Source organism: Oncorhynchus nerka, linkage group LG27 (assembly GCF_034236695.1).
Source record: "Oncorhynchus nerka isolate Pitt River linkage group LG27, Oner_Uvic_2.0, whole genome shotgun sequence".
NCBI classification, from domain to species: domain Eukaryota; kingdom Metazoa; phylum Chordata; class Actinopteri; order Salmoniformes; family Salmonidae; genus Oncorhynchus; species Oncorhynchus nerka.
In genome coordinates, this window is record NC_088422.1 from 1,465,251 (window position 1) to 1,484,258 (window position 19,008).

The 19,008-nt window shown below is 43.2% G+C and overlaps 1 protein-coding gene across 1 annotated transcript in view; it reads left to right on the plus strand.

The window, feature by feature from the left end:
• Positions 1-375: 375 nt before the first annotated feature.
• The window catches only part of LOC115126198 (transducin-like enhancer protein 4), a 171,301-nt gene continuing 152,668 nt past the window's right edge, over positions 376-19,008 (plus strand). The window contains exons 1-5 of the mRNA XM_065011315.1: positions 376-552; positions 830-1,017; positions 12,711-12,808; positions 16,483-16,546; positions 18,407-18,451. Coding sequence (XP_064867387.1) covers positions 973-1,017; positions 12,711-12,808; positions 16,483-16,546; positions 18,407-18,451 — 252 coding nt within the window. The 5' untranslated portion in view covers positions 376-552; positions 830-972. The remainder of the gene's footprint in view (positions 553-829; positions 1,018-12,710; positions 12,809-16,482; positions 16,547-18,406; positions 18,452-19,008) is intronic.

Sequence of the window (19,008 nt, forward strand, 5' to 3'; positions counted from 1 at the left end):
CTTGATGTAAAGCTACGTTACCCACGTGGGGAGCATTCGTAAAACTCATTCTTCTAGATGGTGATTGGATAAGATGACGCTGATTGACAACATAATCAGACGCGCTCTGTGCTCTTCAATGATCTTATTGGCTGCTTATAAAGACTTCTGCTCCTTGTGACCATCTACCCCTCCTCGGGTCTGAGTTGCGCTGAGACGCATCAAGAAAATGTAGTTTTTGTTTAACATAGCTTAAAGTATTATTCACTGGCCTCTGTGCGTTTTGGAACTACATATCCCAGACACAGGAGATATCGCTTTTCCTTGTTATGAATATATAATAGAGTTCTTACGACTGGTTGCTTCTAAACGTGTTATCAGAAGGTGGTACCTAGACAGGGGTGGTCAGCAGGACTGACGCGGGAGCGGATGTACGGAAGGGATTTAAACTAGCGGACATAACGTTTTGACAGGATTCGCTAATAACCAGAGCATCCTCCCAATACATGCAGTATTGCAAACTGCAAATGAATGAAGCTGCGTGATTGAACAGGATGTATTCGAGGATATAAGGTAGAGAAAGTGATATGGTAACCTGGTGAAGGTGAAGAAAATACATCTAAAGAAAGCAGAGAATAGGCTACATGAATCGAAACAAAATATATTCTTAGGACAGGAGCAGAGCCAACGGCATTGTAGCCTATCCAAGCTCAGCATCTGAACACATTATACGTGGTTGCTCATCTTCTACACATGGAAGAGAGCCGAGAAAACCCGGAGCTTGTCACTTGGAGGGAGGAGTTGCATCATATTTGACTGGTTAATTAATAGAATGTATTTTTGGTTTCAGCGGAGGTGTGGAGGTTTTCCCGCGGTTGTCTGCAGAAATAGTGGCTCTCACCACCTCTACCTGACTGCAGGTAGCTCCTAGAGACGGGCGGATCTGTCCGTGTTCCCCGTTTGTTGGTGGATGAACTTCAACATCTATTATTAATGATTCGGGACCTGAGCAAGATGTATCCGCAGGCACGGCACCCGGTGAGTCTCTCTGTCAGAACAACAACACCAACAACACACCCAAGACAGAGGGCTGTGCGGGGCGTGATGCCACCCCACCCGGGCCAAGCATAATCACTTTGGATCAGTTTCCGTGCCATCGCGCGGAAACTGGACAATCGCTGGCATTGTCAAATTGTCAAACCGCTGAAACTGAGAGAAGCAATCTGGGTGAATGTCTTGTGTGTATTTGAGAGTGACAGAGGGGGACAGAGAGAGAGAAAGAGAGAGCGAAATATAGAAAATATTTATTCATCCCGCTCCCGTCCGCACCTGCATGCTTTTCATGCCACACCTGTCCGCCCGTCAACTTCTTGTCCGATTTTTGCACCTCAGGCAATATCAAAATGGGCACAAATAACCTTAGAAATAGGTTAAATGACCAGCTATTCACACTTGGCCGGTTATATTAAGCTATCGGTATTATATCAGTCAATAGGATAGACGGAGTTTGAAAATAGCAGAATTGGAGAGAGAGACAGCGGAACCTTGCGCTTTCTCTTGAGCTTACGTGCCTACCTTTTAGGAGCGGGACGATTTTCAGACGGAGAGAAATATGGGTGATCAATATTTATTTCCAGGCAAAGTAGTAAACTATAGCCTAATCTGTAAATAGCCCACCCAATCTACCTACTTCATCCCCATACTGTTTTTATTTGATTTACTTTTCTGCTCTTTTGCACACCAGTATCTCTACTTGCACATCATCATCTGCTCATGTATCACTCCAGTGTTAATCTGCTAAATTGTAATTATTCGCTCCTATGGCCTATTTATTGCCTTACCTCCTCATGTCTTCTGCACACAATGTATATAGACTTTCTTTTCTCTACTGTGTCATTGACTTGTTTATTGTGTTATTGGCTTGTTTATTGTTTACTCCATGTGTAACTCTGTGTTGTTGTCTGTGTCACACTGCTTTGCTTTATCTTGGCCAGGTCGCAGGTTGCAAATGCGAACTTGTTCTCAACTGGCCTACCTGGTTAAATAAAGGTGTTCTCAACTAGCCTACCTGGTTAAATAAAGGTGTTCTCAACTGGCCTACCTGGTTAAATAAAGGTGTTCTCAACTGGCCTACCTGGTTAAATAAAGGTGTTCTCAACTGGCCTACCTGGTTAAATAAAGGTGTTCTCAACTAGCCTACCTGGTTAAATAAAGGTGTTCTCAACTGGCCTACCTGGTTAAATAAAGGTGAAATAAAAATAAAATAAAATAAATAAATACAAATATTTAGGAAGTTAATTTCCTTTGAAAGAGAACTGCCCCGTGCTTCTCCTCCCATGCATATAGTCTTCTCTATTTAATTGAGACCACAGGCACTGAACTTGCACGCCCAAAAGGAAATGCGCAGCATTTACATTGACATGGCCTCTGCAGAAGTCAGGGCATGCAAACTTCTTGCGCTTTGCAGGGCAGCGTAGACCTGTTGTGAAGGAAGTTGTCAAGGAAGTCAATTTGTGTTTATGTCAATGGGGAGCTATATGGAGCACTCCGCATTGTTACACAATTTGGGAGGCACACGGCGATGCAATACAGAGGCTCCGCAATTGCATCACACCATCCATATGGTGTCTCCGACCACATTTCGGAACAAGCATAAATTGGCTTTAAAGCTTACCTTACGCTTCCCAGTCAAAGCAGTTCATGCATATATTATGACAGAATTTACACTGTTTGGCAGAATTTTTCGAAGTTCTGTCTGCGATTGGTCAACAGGTTATTCAATGAAGTGTTTGTTGTTATTCAACAAGAGAGGAATTGTTTCCATTCACACGTTTTTTCACTTGAGAAATACTGCACCAAACAGAGGGACTTTGCAATGAATTGCAATTCATCTGATCACTCTTCATAACATTCTGGAGTATATGCAACTTGCCATCATACAAACTGAGGCAGCAGACTTTGTGAAAATTAATATTTGTGTCTTTCTCAAAACTTTTGGCCATGGCTGTAGAACTCGGCTAGGCGAAGTGAAAATCTGTGTTTGCATACCCTCGGAAAAGAACTTTGCTAAAACTGAAAAAGAAAAGCGTCAATATTACTGTTTGGCCCTATTATAGTCCAATTTCATCTGAGATCATTTAAGAAATCTGTGCAATTTGGACGTTTTTGCAGAGATCTAAGTCGCACAATTTTACATCTAACTAAAATGTTTGGTGCAGTATTTTTCAAGTGAAAAAATGTGGATGAAAACTAGTCATCTGTCATTGAATGGAAACACTAACTTCGTTGAAGAATCCATACTGTTTCCCAGTCACCAACAAAGAGGCGTAGACTCTACCAAACTTTGTCTCGCCTCAAGAGCACAGAGGATAAAGCCTACCTTTTAGGAGGAAAAGGATAAAGTCTACCTTTAGGAGAATTATTATTATTGATTTGCATATTGGATAAAGCCTACCTGTTAGGAGTGGGATGATTTGCATACAGGCTAAAGCCTACCTTTTAGAGTGGGACGATTTTCATATAGGATAAAGCCTACCTGTTAGTAGTGGGTCGATTTGCATATAGGAAAAAGCATATATTTTAAGAGTGGGACATTTTGCATATAAGGTAATGCCTACCTTTTAGGAGCTGGACGATTTGCATATAGGGTAATGCCTACTTTTTAGGAGTGGGACGATTTGCATTTAGGGTAATGCCTATTTTTTAGGAGTGGGACGATTTGCATAAAGGATCATGCCTACCGTTTAGGAGTGGGATGATTTGAATAGAGGATGAAGCCTTCATTTTAGGAGTGGGATGATTTGCATAGAGGTTAAAGCCTACCTTTTAGGAAAGGGACGATTTGCACAGATAAAGCCTGCCTTTTAGGACTGGGATGATTTTCACAGATAAAGCCTGCCTTTTAGGAGTGGGATGATTTTCACAGATAAAGCCTGCCTTTTAGGACTGGGATGATTTTCACAGATAAAGCCTGCCTTTTAGGACTGGGATGATTTTCACAGATAAAGCCTGCCTTTTAGGAGTGGGATGATTTGCACAGATAAAGACTGCCTTTTAGGAGTGGGATGATTTGCACAGATAAAGCCTGCCTTTTAGGAGTGGGGTGGTTTGCATAGAGGATAAAGGCTACCTGTTAATAGCTGGACAATTTGCTTATAGGGTAAAGCCTACCTTTTAGGAGTGGGATGATTTGCATATAGGATAATGCCTATCTTTTAGGAGTGAGACTATTTGCATACAGGATAATCCCTATCTTTTAGGAGCTGGACTATATGCATATAGGATAAAGCCTACCTTTTAGGAGTGGTATGATTTCCATTGAGGATAAAGCCTACCTTTTAGGAGCAAGACAAGTTGCATAGAGCTTCTTTGGGACTGCAGTATTGAGTAGCTTGGATAAAAAGGTGCCCAGAGTAAACTGCCTGCTACTCAGGCCCAAAAGCTAGAATATGCATAGTATTAGTAGATTTGGATAGAAAACACTCTGAAGTTTCTAAAATTGTTTGAATGATATCTGTGAGTATAACATAACTCATATGGCAGGCAAGAACCTGAGAAGAAATCCACCAGGAAGTGGGAATTCTGAGGTTTGTAGTTTTTCAAGTCACTGCCTATCGAATTATCGAATAAACAGTGTCTATGGGGTCATATTGCACTTCCTAAGGCTTCCACTAGATTTCAACAGTCTTTAGAACACTGTTTCAGGCTTCTACTGTGAAGGGGGAGAGAAAGAGAGCTATTTGAGCCAGAGGTCATGAGCTGATCACGCGTGCGCCCGTGACAGGTAGCTGCATTCCATTGCATTTCTAAAGACAAAGGAACTCTCCGGTTTGGAAAGATTATTAAGATTTATGATAAAGATTGATTCTATACATCGTTTCACATGTTTGTGATCGCGCATTATGCATTTGGATTACTGGGCTAAACGCGAGGAACAAAACAAACATTTATTGTAGAACTGGGATTCCTGGGAGAGCATTCCGATCAAGATCATCAAAGGTAAGTGAATATTTATAACGCTATTTCTGACTTTTCTGACACCTCTGCTTCTTTGGAAACTGGCTGGATGTTTTTCTGTGACTATCATTGACCTAACAAAATCGCAAGGTGTGCTTTCGCCGTAAAGCATTTTTGAAATCTGACACAGTGGTTGCATTAAGGAGCAGTGTATATGTATTTCCATGCATAACACTTGTATCTTTTATCAATGTTTATTATGAGTATTTCTGTAATTTGATGTGGCTCTCTGCACTTTCACCGGATGTTTGTTTGAGACAATGCATTTCTGATCATAACACACCAATTTCAAATGAGGTTTTGGACATAAAGATTAACTTTATCGAACAAAACACGAATTTATTGTGTGTAACATGAAGTCCTGTGAGTGCCATCTGATGAAGATCATCAAAGGTTAATTTAATCACTATATCTGATTTTTGTGAGCCCTCTCCTTGGCTGGAAAATGGCTGTATGGGTTTCTGTGACTAGTGCTGACCTAACATAATCGTTTGGTGTGATTTCGCCGTAAAGCCTATTTGAAATCGGACACTGTGGCTGGATTTACAAGAAGTTTATCTTTAAAATGGTTTAAAATACTTGTTTGAGGAATTTTATTTCTGGGGTTTCTGTTGTTTTGAATTTGGCGCCATGCAGTTTCACTGGCTGTTGGTGAGGTGGGACGGTACCGTCCCACATATCCCAGAGATGTTAAAGCCTTCCTTTTTGGAGTGGGGCGATTTGCATAGAGGATAAAGTCTACCTTTAAAGAGCTTCACGATTTGCATATAGGATAAAGCCTACCTATTAGGAGTGGGATGTTTTGCATATAGGATAATGCCTGTCTTTTAGGATCTTGACGATTTGCATATGGGACAATGCCTACCTTTTAGGAGTGGGATGATTTGCATATAGGATAATGCCTACATTTTAGGATTGGAATGATTTAAATAGAGGATAAAGCCTACCTTTTAGGAGTGGGATGTTTTGCATAGAGGATAATGCCTACCTTTTAGGAGTGGGATGTTTTGCATAGAGGATAATGCCTGTCTTTTAGGATCTTGACGATTTGCATATAGGATAATGCCTACCCTTTAGGAGTGGGATAATTTGCATATAGGATAAAGCCTACCCTTTAGGAGTGGGATGTTTTGTATATAGGATAATGCCTACCCTTTAGGAGTGGGATGTTTTGTATATAGGATAATGCCTACCCTTTAGGAGTGGGATAATTTGCATATAGGATAAAGCCTACCTTTTAGGACTGGGATGATTTAAATAGAGGATAAATCATACCTTTTAGGAGCTGGACAATTTGCATAGAGGATAAAGCTTGCCTTTCAGGAGTGGGACGATAAGCCTGCCTGTTAGGAGTGGGATGTTTTGCATTTTGGATAAAGCCTACCTTTAAGGAGCTAGATGATTTGGGCAGCAGGGTAGCGGTTAGAGCGTTGGACTAGTAACCGGAAGGTTGCAAGTTCATACCCCAGAGCTGACAAGGTATAAATCTGTTGTTCTGCCCCTGAACAGGCAGTTAACCCACTGTTCCTAGGCCATCATTGAAAATATGAATTTGTTCTTAACTGACTTACCTAGTAAAATAAAGGTAAAAAAAGGAGAGGGACGATTTGCATATAGGATAATGCCTACCTTTCAGGAGTAAGACGCTTTGCATATAGGATAATGCCTACCGTTTAGGAGTAAGACGATTTGCATATAGGATCATGCCTACCGTTTAGGAGTAAGACGATTTGCATATAGGATAATGCCTGTCTTTTGGGATTGGGACGATTTGCATATAGGATAAAGCTATCCTTCAGGAGCTGAACAATTTGCTTATATGGTAAATCCTACCTTTAAGAAGTAAAACGATTTGTATATTGGATAAAGCCTACCTGTTAGGAGTGGGACAATTTGCATTGAGGATAAAGCCTACCTTTTAGGAGTGGGATGATTTGCATATAGGATAACACCTACCTTTTAGGAGTGGGATGGTTTGCATAGAGGATAACACCTACCTTTTAAGAGTGGGATGGTTTGCATATTGGATAAAGCCTACCTGTTAGGAGTGGAACGATTTGCATAGAGGATAAATCCTGCCTTTTAACAGCTGGACGATTTGCATATAGGATAACCTCACTGGGACGCTAGCTTCACAGATCATCATTGTAAAGGGTTTAAACACTGTTTCCCTGCTTGTTCAATGATCCATAAACAATTATTAATGAACATGGACCTGTGGAATGGTCGTTAACCTCTCTAGGGTATGTGGGACGCTAGCATCCCATCTGGCCAACATCCAGTGAGATTGCAGAGCGCCAAATTCAATTACAGAAATGCTCATTGTAAAAATTCAGAAAACAAAACATATTTTACATAGGTTTAAAGATTAACTCTTTGTTAAACCAACCACAGTGTCATATTTATAAAATGCTTTTTGGCGAAAGCATACCTAGCCCAGAACATACCTAGCCCAGAACATACCTAGCCCAGAACATAGCCCAGTTGACAAATTATTATAACAGTAACCAGCCAAGCAGAAGCGTTACAAAACTCAGAAATAGAGATGAAATGAATCCCTTACCTTTGATGATCTTCATATGGTGGCAATCAGAAGACATTAATTTACTCAATAAATGTTCCTTCTGTTAGATGAAGTCTCTTTATATCCAAAAACCTCAGTTTTGTTTGCGCATTTTCTTCAGTAATCCATAGGCTCAAACTCAGTCAAAACAATCAGACTAAAACATCCTAATTGTATCCGTAAAGTTCATAGAAACATGTCAAACGATGTTTATATTCAATCCTCAGTTTGTTTTTTTAGCCTTAATGATCTATAATATTTCAACCGGACAATAACGTCGTCAATATAAAAGGTAAACAAGAAATGAACTCTCTCGGTCGCGCGCATGGAAAAGCTCTGTGACACTCATTCACACTGGTCTTACTCCCTCATTTATAAGAATACAAGCCTGAAACGATTTCTAAAGACTGTTGACATCTAGTGGAAGGCATAGGAACTGCAAATGTAGTCCTAAAGTCAATGGATACTGTAATGGCATTGAATAGAAAACTACAAAACCAAAAAAAAAACTACTTCCTGAATGGATTTTTCTCAGGTTTTTGCCTGCTAAATCATTTCTGTTGTACTCACAGACACTATTTTAACAGTTTTGGAAACTTTAGCGTGTTTTTTCTATCCAAATCTACCAGTTATATGCATATCGTGTCTTCTGGGCGCAAGTAGCAGGCCGTTTAATTTGGGCATGCTTTTCATCCAAACTACCTTTTAGGAGTGGGACCATTTGCATAGAGGATGAAGCCTTCCTTTTAGGAGTGGGGCGATTTGCATATAGGATAATGCCAACCTTTTAGGAGTGGGACGATTTGTAGGCAGAGACAAAACATTTGGCATCAATATTTATGGGAAATATAAAGGCTCTTCCACTGTTATGTTCAGCTCATAGTGTCTCCTGTTACTGTCCTCCCTTCTACTGACTGTTATGTTCAGCTCATAGTGTCTCCTGTTACTGTCCTCCCTTCCACTGACTGTTATGTTCAGCTCATAGTGTCTCCTGTTACTGTCCTCTCTTCCACTGACTGTTATGTTCAGCTCATAGTGTCTCCTGTTATGTTCAGCTCATAGTGTCTCCTGTTACTGTCCTCCCTTCCACTGACTGTTATGTTCAGCTCATAGTGTCTCCTGTTATGTTCAGCTCATAGTGTCTCCTGTTACTGTCCTCCCTTCCACTGACTGTTATGTTCAGCTCATAGTGTCTCCTGTTATGTTCAGCTCATAGTGTCTCCTGTTACTGTCCTCTCTTCTACTGACTGTTATGTTCAGCTCATAGTGTCTCCTGTTACTGTCCTCCCTTCCACTGACTGTTATGTTCAGCTCATAGTGTCTCCTGTTACTGTCCTCTCTTCCACTGACTGTTATGTTCAGCTCATAGTGTCTCCTGTTACTGTCCTCCCTTCTACTGACTGTTATGTTCAGCTCATAGTGTCTCCTGTTATGTTCAGCTCATAATGTCTCCTGTTATGTTCAGCTCATAGTGTCTCCTGTTATGTTCAGCTCATAGTGTCTCCTGTTATGTTCAGCTCATAGTGTCTCCTGTTATGTTCAGCTCATAGTGTCTCCTGTTATGTTCAGCTCATAGTGTCTCCTGTTATGTTCAGCTCATAGTGTCTCCTGTTATGTTCAGCTCATAGTGTCTCCTGTTACTGTCCTCCCTTCCACTGACTGTTATGTTCAGCTCATAGTGTCTCCTGTTATGTTCAGCTCATAGTGTCTCCTGGTATGTTCAGCTCATAGTGTCTCCTGTTATGTTCAGCTCATAGTGTCTCCTGTTATGTTCAGCTCATAGTGTCTCCTGTTATGTTCAGCTTATAGTGTCTCCTGTTATGTTCAGCTCATAGTGTCTCCTGTTATGTTCAGCTCATAGTGTCTCCTGTTATATTCAGCTCATAGTGTCTCCTGTTATGTTCAGCTCATAGTGTCTCCTGTTATGTTCAGCTCATAGTGTCTCCTGTTATGTTCAGCTCATAGTGTCTCCTGTTATGTTCAGCTCATAGTGTCTCCTGTTATGTTCAGCTCATAGTGTCTCCTGTTATGTTCAGCTCATAGTGTCTCCTGTTATGTTCAGCTCATAGTGTCTCCTGTTATGTTCAGCTCATAGTGTCTCCTGTTATATTCAGCTCATAGTGTCTCCTGTTATGTTCAGCTCATAGTGTCTCCTGTTATGTTCAGTTCATAGTGTCTCCTGTTACTGTCCTCTCTTCTACTGACTGTTATGTTCAGCTCATAGTGTCTCCTGTTACTGTCCTCCCTTCCACTGACTGTTATGTTCAGCTCATAGTGTCTCCTTCTACTGTCCTCCCTTCTACTGACTGTTATGTTCAGCTCATAGTGTCTCCTGTTATGTTCAGCTCATAGTGTCTCCTGTTATATTCAGCTCATAGTGTCTCCTGTTATGTTCAGCTCATAGTGTCTCCTGTTATGTTCAGCTCATAGTGTCTCCTGTTACTGTCCTCTCTTCTACTGACTGTTATGTTCAGCTCATAGTGTCTCCTGTTATGTTCAGCTCATAGTGTCTCCTGTTATGTTCAGCTCATAGTGTCTCCTGTTATGTTCAGCTCATAGTGTCTCCTGTTACTGTCCTCTCTTCTACTGACTGTTATGTTCAGCTCATAGTGTCTCCTGCTACTGTCCTCTCTTCTACTGACTGTTATGTTCAGCTCATAGTGTCTCCTGTTATGTTCAGCTCATAGTGTCTCCTGTTATGTTCAGCTCATAGTGTCTCCTGTTACTGTCCTCTCTTCCACTGACTGTTATGTTCAGCTCATAGTGTCTCCTGTTATGTTCAGTTCATAGTGTCTCCTGTTACTGTCCTCCCTTCTACTGACTGTTATATTCAGCTCATAGTGTCTCCTGTTACTGTCCTCCCTTCTACTGACTGTTATGTTCAGCTCATAGTGTCTCCTGTTACTGTCCTCCCTTCCACTGACTGTTATGTTCAGCTCATAGTGTCTCCTGTTACTGTCCTCCCTTCTACTGACTGTTATGTTCAGCTCATAGTGTCTCCTGTTATATTCAGCTCATAGTGTCTCCTGTTATGTTCAGCTCATAGTCTCTCCTGTTATGTTCATCTCATAGTGTCTCCTGTTACTGTCCTCCCTTCCACTGGCTGTTATGTTCAGCTCATAGTGTCTCCTGTTACTGTCCTCCCTTCTACTGACTGTTATGTTCAGCTCATAGTGTCTCCTTCTACTGTCCTCTCTTCTTCTCCTGTTATGTTCAGCTCATAGTGTCTCCTGTTATGTTCAGCTCATAGTGTCTCCTGTTATATTCAGCTCATAGTGTCTCCTGTTATGTTCAGCTCATAGTGTCTCCTGTTATATTCAGCTCATAGTGTCTCCTGTTATGTTCAGCTCATAGTGTCTCCTGTTATGTTCAGCTCATAGTGTCTCCTTCTACTGTCCTCCCTTCCACTGACTGTTATGTTCAGCTCATAGTGTCTCCTGTTATGTTCAGCTCATAGTGTCTCCTGTTACTGTCCTCCCTTCTACTGACTGTTATGTTCAGCTCATAGTGTCTCCTTCTACTGTCCTCCCTTCCACTGGCTGTTATGTTCAGCTCATAGTGTCTCCTGTTATGTTCATCTCATAGTGTCTCCTTCTACTGTCCTCCCTTCCACTGACTGTTATGTTCAGCTCATAGTGTCTCCTGTTATATTCAGCTCATAGTGTCTCCTGTTATGTTCATCTCATAGTGTCTCCTGTTATGTTCAGCTCATAGTGTCTCCTGTTATGTTCAGCTCATAGTGTCTCCTGTTATGTTCAGCTCATAGTGTCTCCTGTTATGTTCAGCTCATAGTGTCTCCTGTTACTGTCCTCCCTTCCACTGGCTGTTATGTTCAGCTCATAGTGTCTCCTGTTACTGTCCTCCCTTCTACTGACTGTTATGTTCATCTCATAGTGTCTCCTTCTACTGTCCTCTCTTCTACTGACTGTTATGTTCAGCTCATAGTGTCTCCTGTTATGTTCAGCTCATAGTGTCTCCTGTTATGTTCATCTCATAGTGTCTCCTGTTATGTTCAGCTCATAGTGTCTCCTGTTATGTTCAGCTCATAGTGTCTCCTGTTATGTTCAGCTCATAGTGTCTCCTTCTACTGTCCTCCCTTCTACTGACTGTTATGTTCAGCTCATAGTGTCTCCTGTTATGTTCAGCTCATAGTGTCTCCTGTTATGTTCAGCTCATAGTGTCTCCTTCTACTGTCCTCCCTTCTACTGACTGTTATGTTCAGCTCATAGTGTCTCCTGTTATGTTCAGCTCATAGTGTCTCCTGTTATGTTCAGCTCATAGTGTCTCCTTCTACTGTCCTCCCTTCCACTGACTGTTATGTTCAGCTCATAGTGTCTCCTGTTATGTTCAGCTCATAGTGTCTCCTGTTATGTTCAGCTCATAGTGTCTCCTGTTATGTTCAGCTCATAGTGTCTCCTGTTATGTTCAGCTCATAGTGTCTCCTGTTATGTTCAGCTCATAGTGTCTCCTGTTATGTTCAGCTCATAGTGTCTCCTGTTATATTCAGCTCATAGTGTCTCCTGTTATGTTCAGCTCATAGTGTCTCCTGTTATGTTCAGCTCATAGTGTCTCCTGTTATGTTCAGCTCATAGTGTCTCCTGTTATGTTCAGCTCATAGTGTCTCCTGTTATGTTCAGCTCATAGTGTCTCCTGTTATGTTCAGCTCATAGTGTCTCCTGTTATGTTCAGCTCATAGTGTCTCCTGTTACTGTCCTCCCTCATAGTGTCTCAGCTTTTTACACATTTTTTCAAATATATGTGTATATATATAAAATATAACCTTACACCTTATTTACATAAGTATTCAGACCCTTTTCTATGAGACTCAAAATTGAGCTCAGGTGCATCCTGTTTCCATTGATCATCCTTGAGAAGTTTCTACAACTGGATTGGAGTCCACCTGTGGTGAATTCAATTGATTGGACATGATTTGAATGTCTATATAAGGTCCCACAGTTGACAGTGTATGTCAGAGCAAAAACCAAGGCATGAGGTCAAAGGACATTTTCCAAAGAGCTGAACACTATTATGACCCCTCCATGGAAAGATGAGACTCTCACGAACACAATGGTGTTCTCAATTTGTTCTATGTGATGTGCTCTTACCAGGAGGGGCCTTTTGATATGTTGTTATTGTTGTTGACCCCCCCCAGGTACCTCACCAGCCGGGCCAGCCCTTCAAGTTCACTGTGTCAGAGTCATGTGACCGCATCAAGGAGGAGTTTCAGTTCCTACAGGCTCAGTTTCACAGGTAACACACACCCCAGGGGGGGGGGGGTCTATATAGTGAAATACACACACACCCCAGAGGGGGTCTATATAGTGGAATACAAACACACCCCAGGGGGGGGGGGGGTCTATATTGTGAAATACACACACACCCCAGGGGGTCTATATAGTGGAATACAAACACACCCCAGGGGGGGGTCTATATAGTGGAATACACACACCCCAGAGGGGGTCTATATAGTGGAATACAAACACACCCCAGGGGGGTCTATATAGTGGAATACACACACACCCCAGAGGGGTCTATATAGTGGAATACACACACACCCCAGAGGGGTCTATATAGTGGAATACAAACACACCAAAGGGGGGTCTATATAGTGGAATACACACACACCCCAGGGGGGGGGTCTATATAGTGGAATACACACACACCCCCAGGGGGGTCTATATAGTGAAATACACACACACCAAGGGGGGGGTCTATATAGTGGAATACACACACACCCCCAGGGGGGTCTATATAGTGGAATACACACACACCCCAGGGGGGGTCTATATAGTGCAATACACACACACCCCAGGGGGTCTATATAGTGGAATACCCACACACACCCCAGGGGGTCTATATAGTGCAATACACACACACACACCCCGGGGGTCTATATAGTGCAATACACACACACCCCAGGGGGGGTCTATATAGTGGAATACACACACACCCTGGGGGGGTCTATATAGTGGAATACACACACACCCAAGGGGGGGGGTCTATATAGTGGAATACACACACACCCCAGGGGGGGTCTATATAGTGAATACACACACACCCCAGGGGGGTGGGGGTCTATATAGTGCAACACACACACACACACCCCAGGGGGGTCTATATAGTGCAATACACACACACACCCCCAGGGGGGTCTATATAGTGGAATACACACACACCCCAGGGGGGAAATACACACACACAGGGGCGGGGTCTATATAGTGCAATACACACACACCCCAGGGGGTCTATACAGTGGAATACACACACACCCCAGGGGGGGAAATACACACATACTATATAGTGGAATACACACACACACCCCAGGGGGGGGTCTATATAGTGGAATACACACACACCCCCCAGGGGGTCTAGTGTACTCTATATAGTGAAATACACACACACCCCAGGGGGAGGGGTCTATATAGTGAAATACACACACCCCAGGGGGGGGTCTATATAGTGAAATACACACACACCCCAGGGGGCGGGGGTCTATATAGTGAAATACACACACACACACCCCAGGGGGGTCTATATAGTGCAATACACACACACCCCCCAGGGGGGGGGTCTATATAGTGAAATACACACACACCCCAGGGGGGGGGTCTATATAGTGAAATACACACACACCCCAGGGGGGTCTATATACTGAAATACACACACACCCCAGGGGGGGGGTCTATATAGTGAAATACACACACCCCACCCCAGGGGGGAGGTCTATATAAATGAAACACCCCACACACACCCCAGGGGGGTCTATATAGTGAAATACACACACACCCCGGGGGGTCTATAGTGAAATACACACATACCCCAGGGGGAGGTCTATATAGTGAAATACACACACACCCCAGGGGGGGTCTATATAGTGAAATACACACACACCCCGGGGGGTCTATATAGTGGAATACACACACACCCCAGGGGGGGGTCTATATAGTGGAATACACACACACCCCAGGGGGGGGGTCTATATAGTGAAATACACACACACCCCAGGGGGGTCTATATAGTGAAATACACACACACCCCCCCAGGGGGGTCTATATAGTGGAATACACACACACCCCCAGGGGGGTCTATATAGTGCAATACACACACACACACCCCCCAGGGGGGTCTATATAGTGCAATACACACACACCGCTAGGGGGGGGTCTATATAGTGGAATACACACACACCCCAGGGGGGGGGTCTATATAGTGAAATACACACACACCCCAGGGGGGTCTATATAGTGAAATACACACACACCCCAGGGGGGGTCTATATAGTGGAATACACACACACCCCAGGGAGGGGTCTATATAGTGGAATACACACACACCCCAGGGGGGGTCTATATAGTGGAATACACACACACCCCAGGGGGTCTATATAGTGAAATACACACACACCCCAGGGGGGTCTATATAGTGAAATACACACACCCCCAGGGGGGTCTATATAGTGAAATACACACATACCCCAGGGGGTCTATATAGTGGAATACACACACACCCCAGGGGGGTCTATATAGTGAAATACACACACACCCCAGGGGGGTCTATATAGTGAAATACACACACACCCCAGGGGGGTCTATATAGTGGAATACACACACACCCACACACCCCAGGGGGGGTCTATATAGTGCAATACACACACACACACCCCGGGGGTCTATATAGTGCAATACACACACACCCCAGGGGGGGTCTATATAGTGGAATACACACACACCCCAGGGGAGGGGGTCTATATAGTGAAATACACACACACCCCAGGGGGGTCTATATAGTGAAATACACACACACCCAGGGGGGTCTATATAGTGAAATACACAGACACCCCGGGGGGGGGGTCTATATAGTGAAATACACACACACCCCGGGGGGGGGGGTCTATATAGTGGAATACACACACACCCCAGGGGGGTCTATATAGTGGAATACACACACACCCCAGGGGGGGGGTCTATATAGTGAAATACACACACACCCCAGGGGGTCTATATAGTGGAATACACACACACCCCAGGGGGGGTCTATATAGTGCAATACACACACACACACCCCGGGGGTCTATATAGTGCAATACACACACACCCCAGGGGGGTCTATATAGTGCAATACACACACACACACCGGGGGGTCTATATAGTGCAATACACACACACACCCCAGGGGGGGTCTATATAGTGGAATACACACACACCCCAGGGGGAGGGGGTCTATATAGTGAAATACACACACACCCCAGGGGGGTCTATATAGTGAAATACACACACACCCCAGGGGGGTCTATATAGTGAAATACACACACACCCCAGGGGGGGGGGTCTATATAGTGAACCACACACACCCCAGGGGGGTCTATATAGTGAACCACACACCCCCAGGGGGGGGGGGGTCTATATGGTGAAACACACACACACACCCCAGGGGGGATCATACCAGACCAGACCATACTAGATCATATCAGACCAGACCACAACCTGATTGGATAGTATGTGTTGATGTCTCAGACCAGACCAGACCAGATCAGACCAGACCAGACCAGACCAGACCAGACCAGACCACAACCTGATTGGATAGTATGTGATGATGTCTCAGACCAGACCAGACCATACTAGATCAGACCAGACCAGACCAGACCATACTAGACCAGACCAGACCAGACCAGACCAGACCAGACCAACTACAACCTGACTGGATAGTATGTGTTGATGTCTCAGAACAGACCAGACCAGACCATACTAGATCAGACCAGACCAACTACAACCTGACTGGATAGTATGTGTTGATGTCTCAGAACAGACCAGACCAGACCAGACCAGACCAGACCAGACCAGACCAGACCAGACCAGACCAGACCAGACCAGACCAGACCACAACCGGACTGGATACTATGTGTTGATGTCTCTCTCTGTCCTCAGTCTGAAACTGGAGTGTGAGAAACTGTCCAGTGAGAAGACAGAGATGCAGAGACACTATGTTATGGTGAGCTTCATGTAGCGTGTGTGTGTGTGTGTGTGTGTGTGTGTGTGTGTGTGTGTGTGTGTGTGTGTGAGAGAGAGAGAGAGAGTTACGGTCACTTTTATTCAATAGTTCCCTATTTCTACTTTGATAACATATTGTATTTGGATTTTTAACATTGCAGAAGGAATTATATTTTTGTCAACCTAAGTTTGCGATTTGAAACAAGTACTAGCTCTGGGGTGACAACAATGTTGTCCATGCTATTTGTCTTAATTTTCTACATTAAAATTGTAAACTTGTGTTGCCAAAAATAAAATTGTTTCTGCAATGTTGAAAATCCTACTGTGTGGTTCTACTGTGTGGTTCTACTGTGTGGTTCTACTGTGTGGTTCTACTGTCTGTGAGATTCTACTGTGTGGTTCTACTGTCTGTGAGATTCTACTGTGTGGTTCTACTGTCTGTGAGATTCTACTGTGTGGTTCTACTGTCTGTGAGATTCTACTGTGTGGTTCTACTGTCTGTGAGATTCTACTGTGTGGTTCTACTGTCCGTGAGATTCTACTGTGTGGTTCTACTGTCTGTGAGATTCTACTGTGTGGTTCTACTGTCTGTGAGATTCTACTGTGTGGTTCTACTGTCCGTGAGATTCTACTGTGTGGTTCTACTGTCTGTGAGATTCTACTGTGTGGTTCTACTGTCTGTGAGATTCTACTGTGTGGTTCTACTGTCCGTGAGATTCTACTGTGTGGTTCTACTGTCCGTGAGATTCTACTGTGTGGTTCTACTGTCTGTGAGATTCTACTGTGTGGTTCTACTGTCTGTGAGATTCTACTGTGTGGTTCTACTGTCTGTGAGATTCTACTGTGTGGTTCTACTGTCTGTGAGATTCTACTGTGTGGTTCTACTGTCTGTGAGATTCTACTGTGTGGTTCTACTGTCTGTGAGATTCTACTGTGTGGTTCTACTGTCCGTGAGATTCTACTGTGTGGTTCTACTGTCTGTGAGATTCTACTGTGTGGTTCTACTGTCTGTGAGATTCTACTGTGTGGTTCTACTGTGTGGTTCTACTGTCTGTGAGATTCTACTGTGTGGTTCTACTGTCTGTGAGATTCTACTGTGTGGTTCTACTGTCTGAGATTATACTGTGTGGTTCTAGATTCTACTGTGTGGTTCTACTGTGTGGTTATACTGTCTGTGAGATTCTACTGTGTGGTTCTACTGTCTGTGAGATTCTACTGTGTGGTTCTACTGTCTGTGAGATTCTACTGTGTGGTTCTACTGTCTGTGAGATTCTACTGTGTGGTTCTACTGTCTGTGAGATTCTACTGTGTGGTTCTACTGTCTGTGAGATTATACTGTGTGGTTCTACTGTCTGTGAGATTCTACTGTGTGGTTCTACTGTCTGTGAGATTCTACTGTGTGGTTCTACTGTCTGTGAGATTCTACTGTGTGGTTCTACTGTCCGTGAGATTCTACTGTGTGGTTCTACTGTCTGTGAGATTCTACTGTGTGGTTCTACTGTCTGTGAGATTCTACTGTGTGGTTCTACTGTGTGGTTCTACTGTCTGTGAGATTCTACTGTGTGGTTCTACTGTCTGTGAGATTCTACTGTGTGGTTCTACTGTCTGTGAGATTCTACTGTGTGGTTCTACTGTGTGGTTATACTGTCTGTGAGATTCTACTGTGTGGTTCTACTGTCTGTGAGATTCTACTGTGTGGTTCTACTGTGTGGTTCTACTGTCTGTGAGATTCTACTGTGTGGTTCTACTGTCTGTGAGATTCTACTGTGTGGTTCTACTGTCTGTGAGATTCTACTGTGTAAGAAACAGAAAGTAGAAAATGATAAGAGGCTGAAGATAAATGTTTGTCTTTGTCTTTCAGTACTATGAGATGTCTTATGGACTCAACATTGAGATGCACAAACAGGTAGGAAAGTAGACTGAGTGAGTCTTAAAATGAATGTGTGTGTGTGTGTGTGTGTGTGTGTGTGTGTGTGTGTGTGTGTGTGTGTGTGTGTCTTTTGGATGCAGTGTTTAAGATGTAAGTGTATGGCGATAGTTTAGATAGATTAGATAGATAGATAGATAGATAGATAGATAGATAGATAGATAGATAGATAGATAGATAGATAGATAGATAGATAGATAGTGTGCCATCACAGCAGCAAGATTTGTGACCTGTTGCCACGAGAAAAGGGCAACCAGTGAAGAACACACACCATTGTAAATACAACCCATATTTATGCTTATTTATTTTATCTTGTGTCCTTTACCATTTGTACATTGTTAAAACACTGTATATATATAATATGACATTTGTAATGTCTTTATTGTTTTGAAACTTCTGTATGTGTAATGTTTACTGTTCATTTTTTTAGCTCCTATATTTGTGAGTTGGCTCATATATTTGTGAGTTGGCTCATATATTTGTGAGTTGGCTCATATATTTGTGAGTTGGCTCATATATTTGTGAGTTGGCTCGTA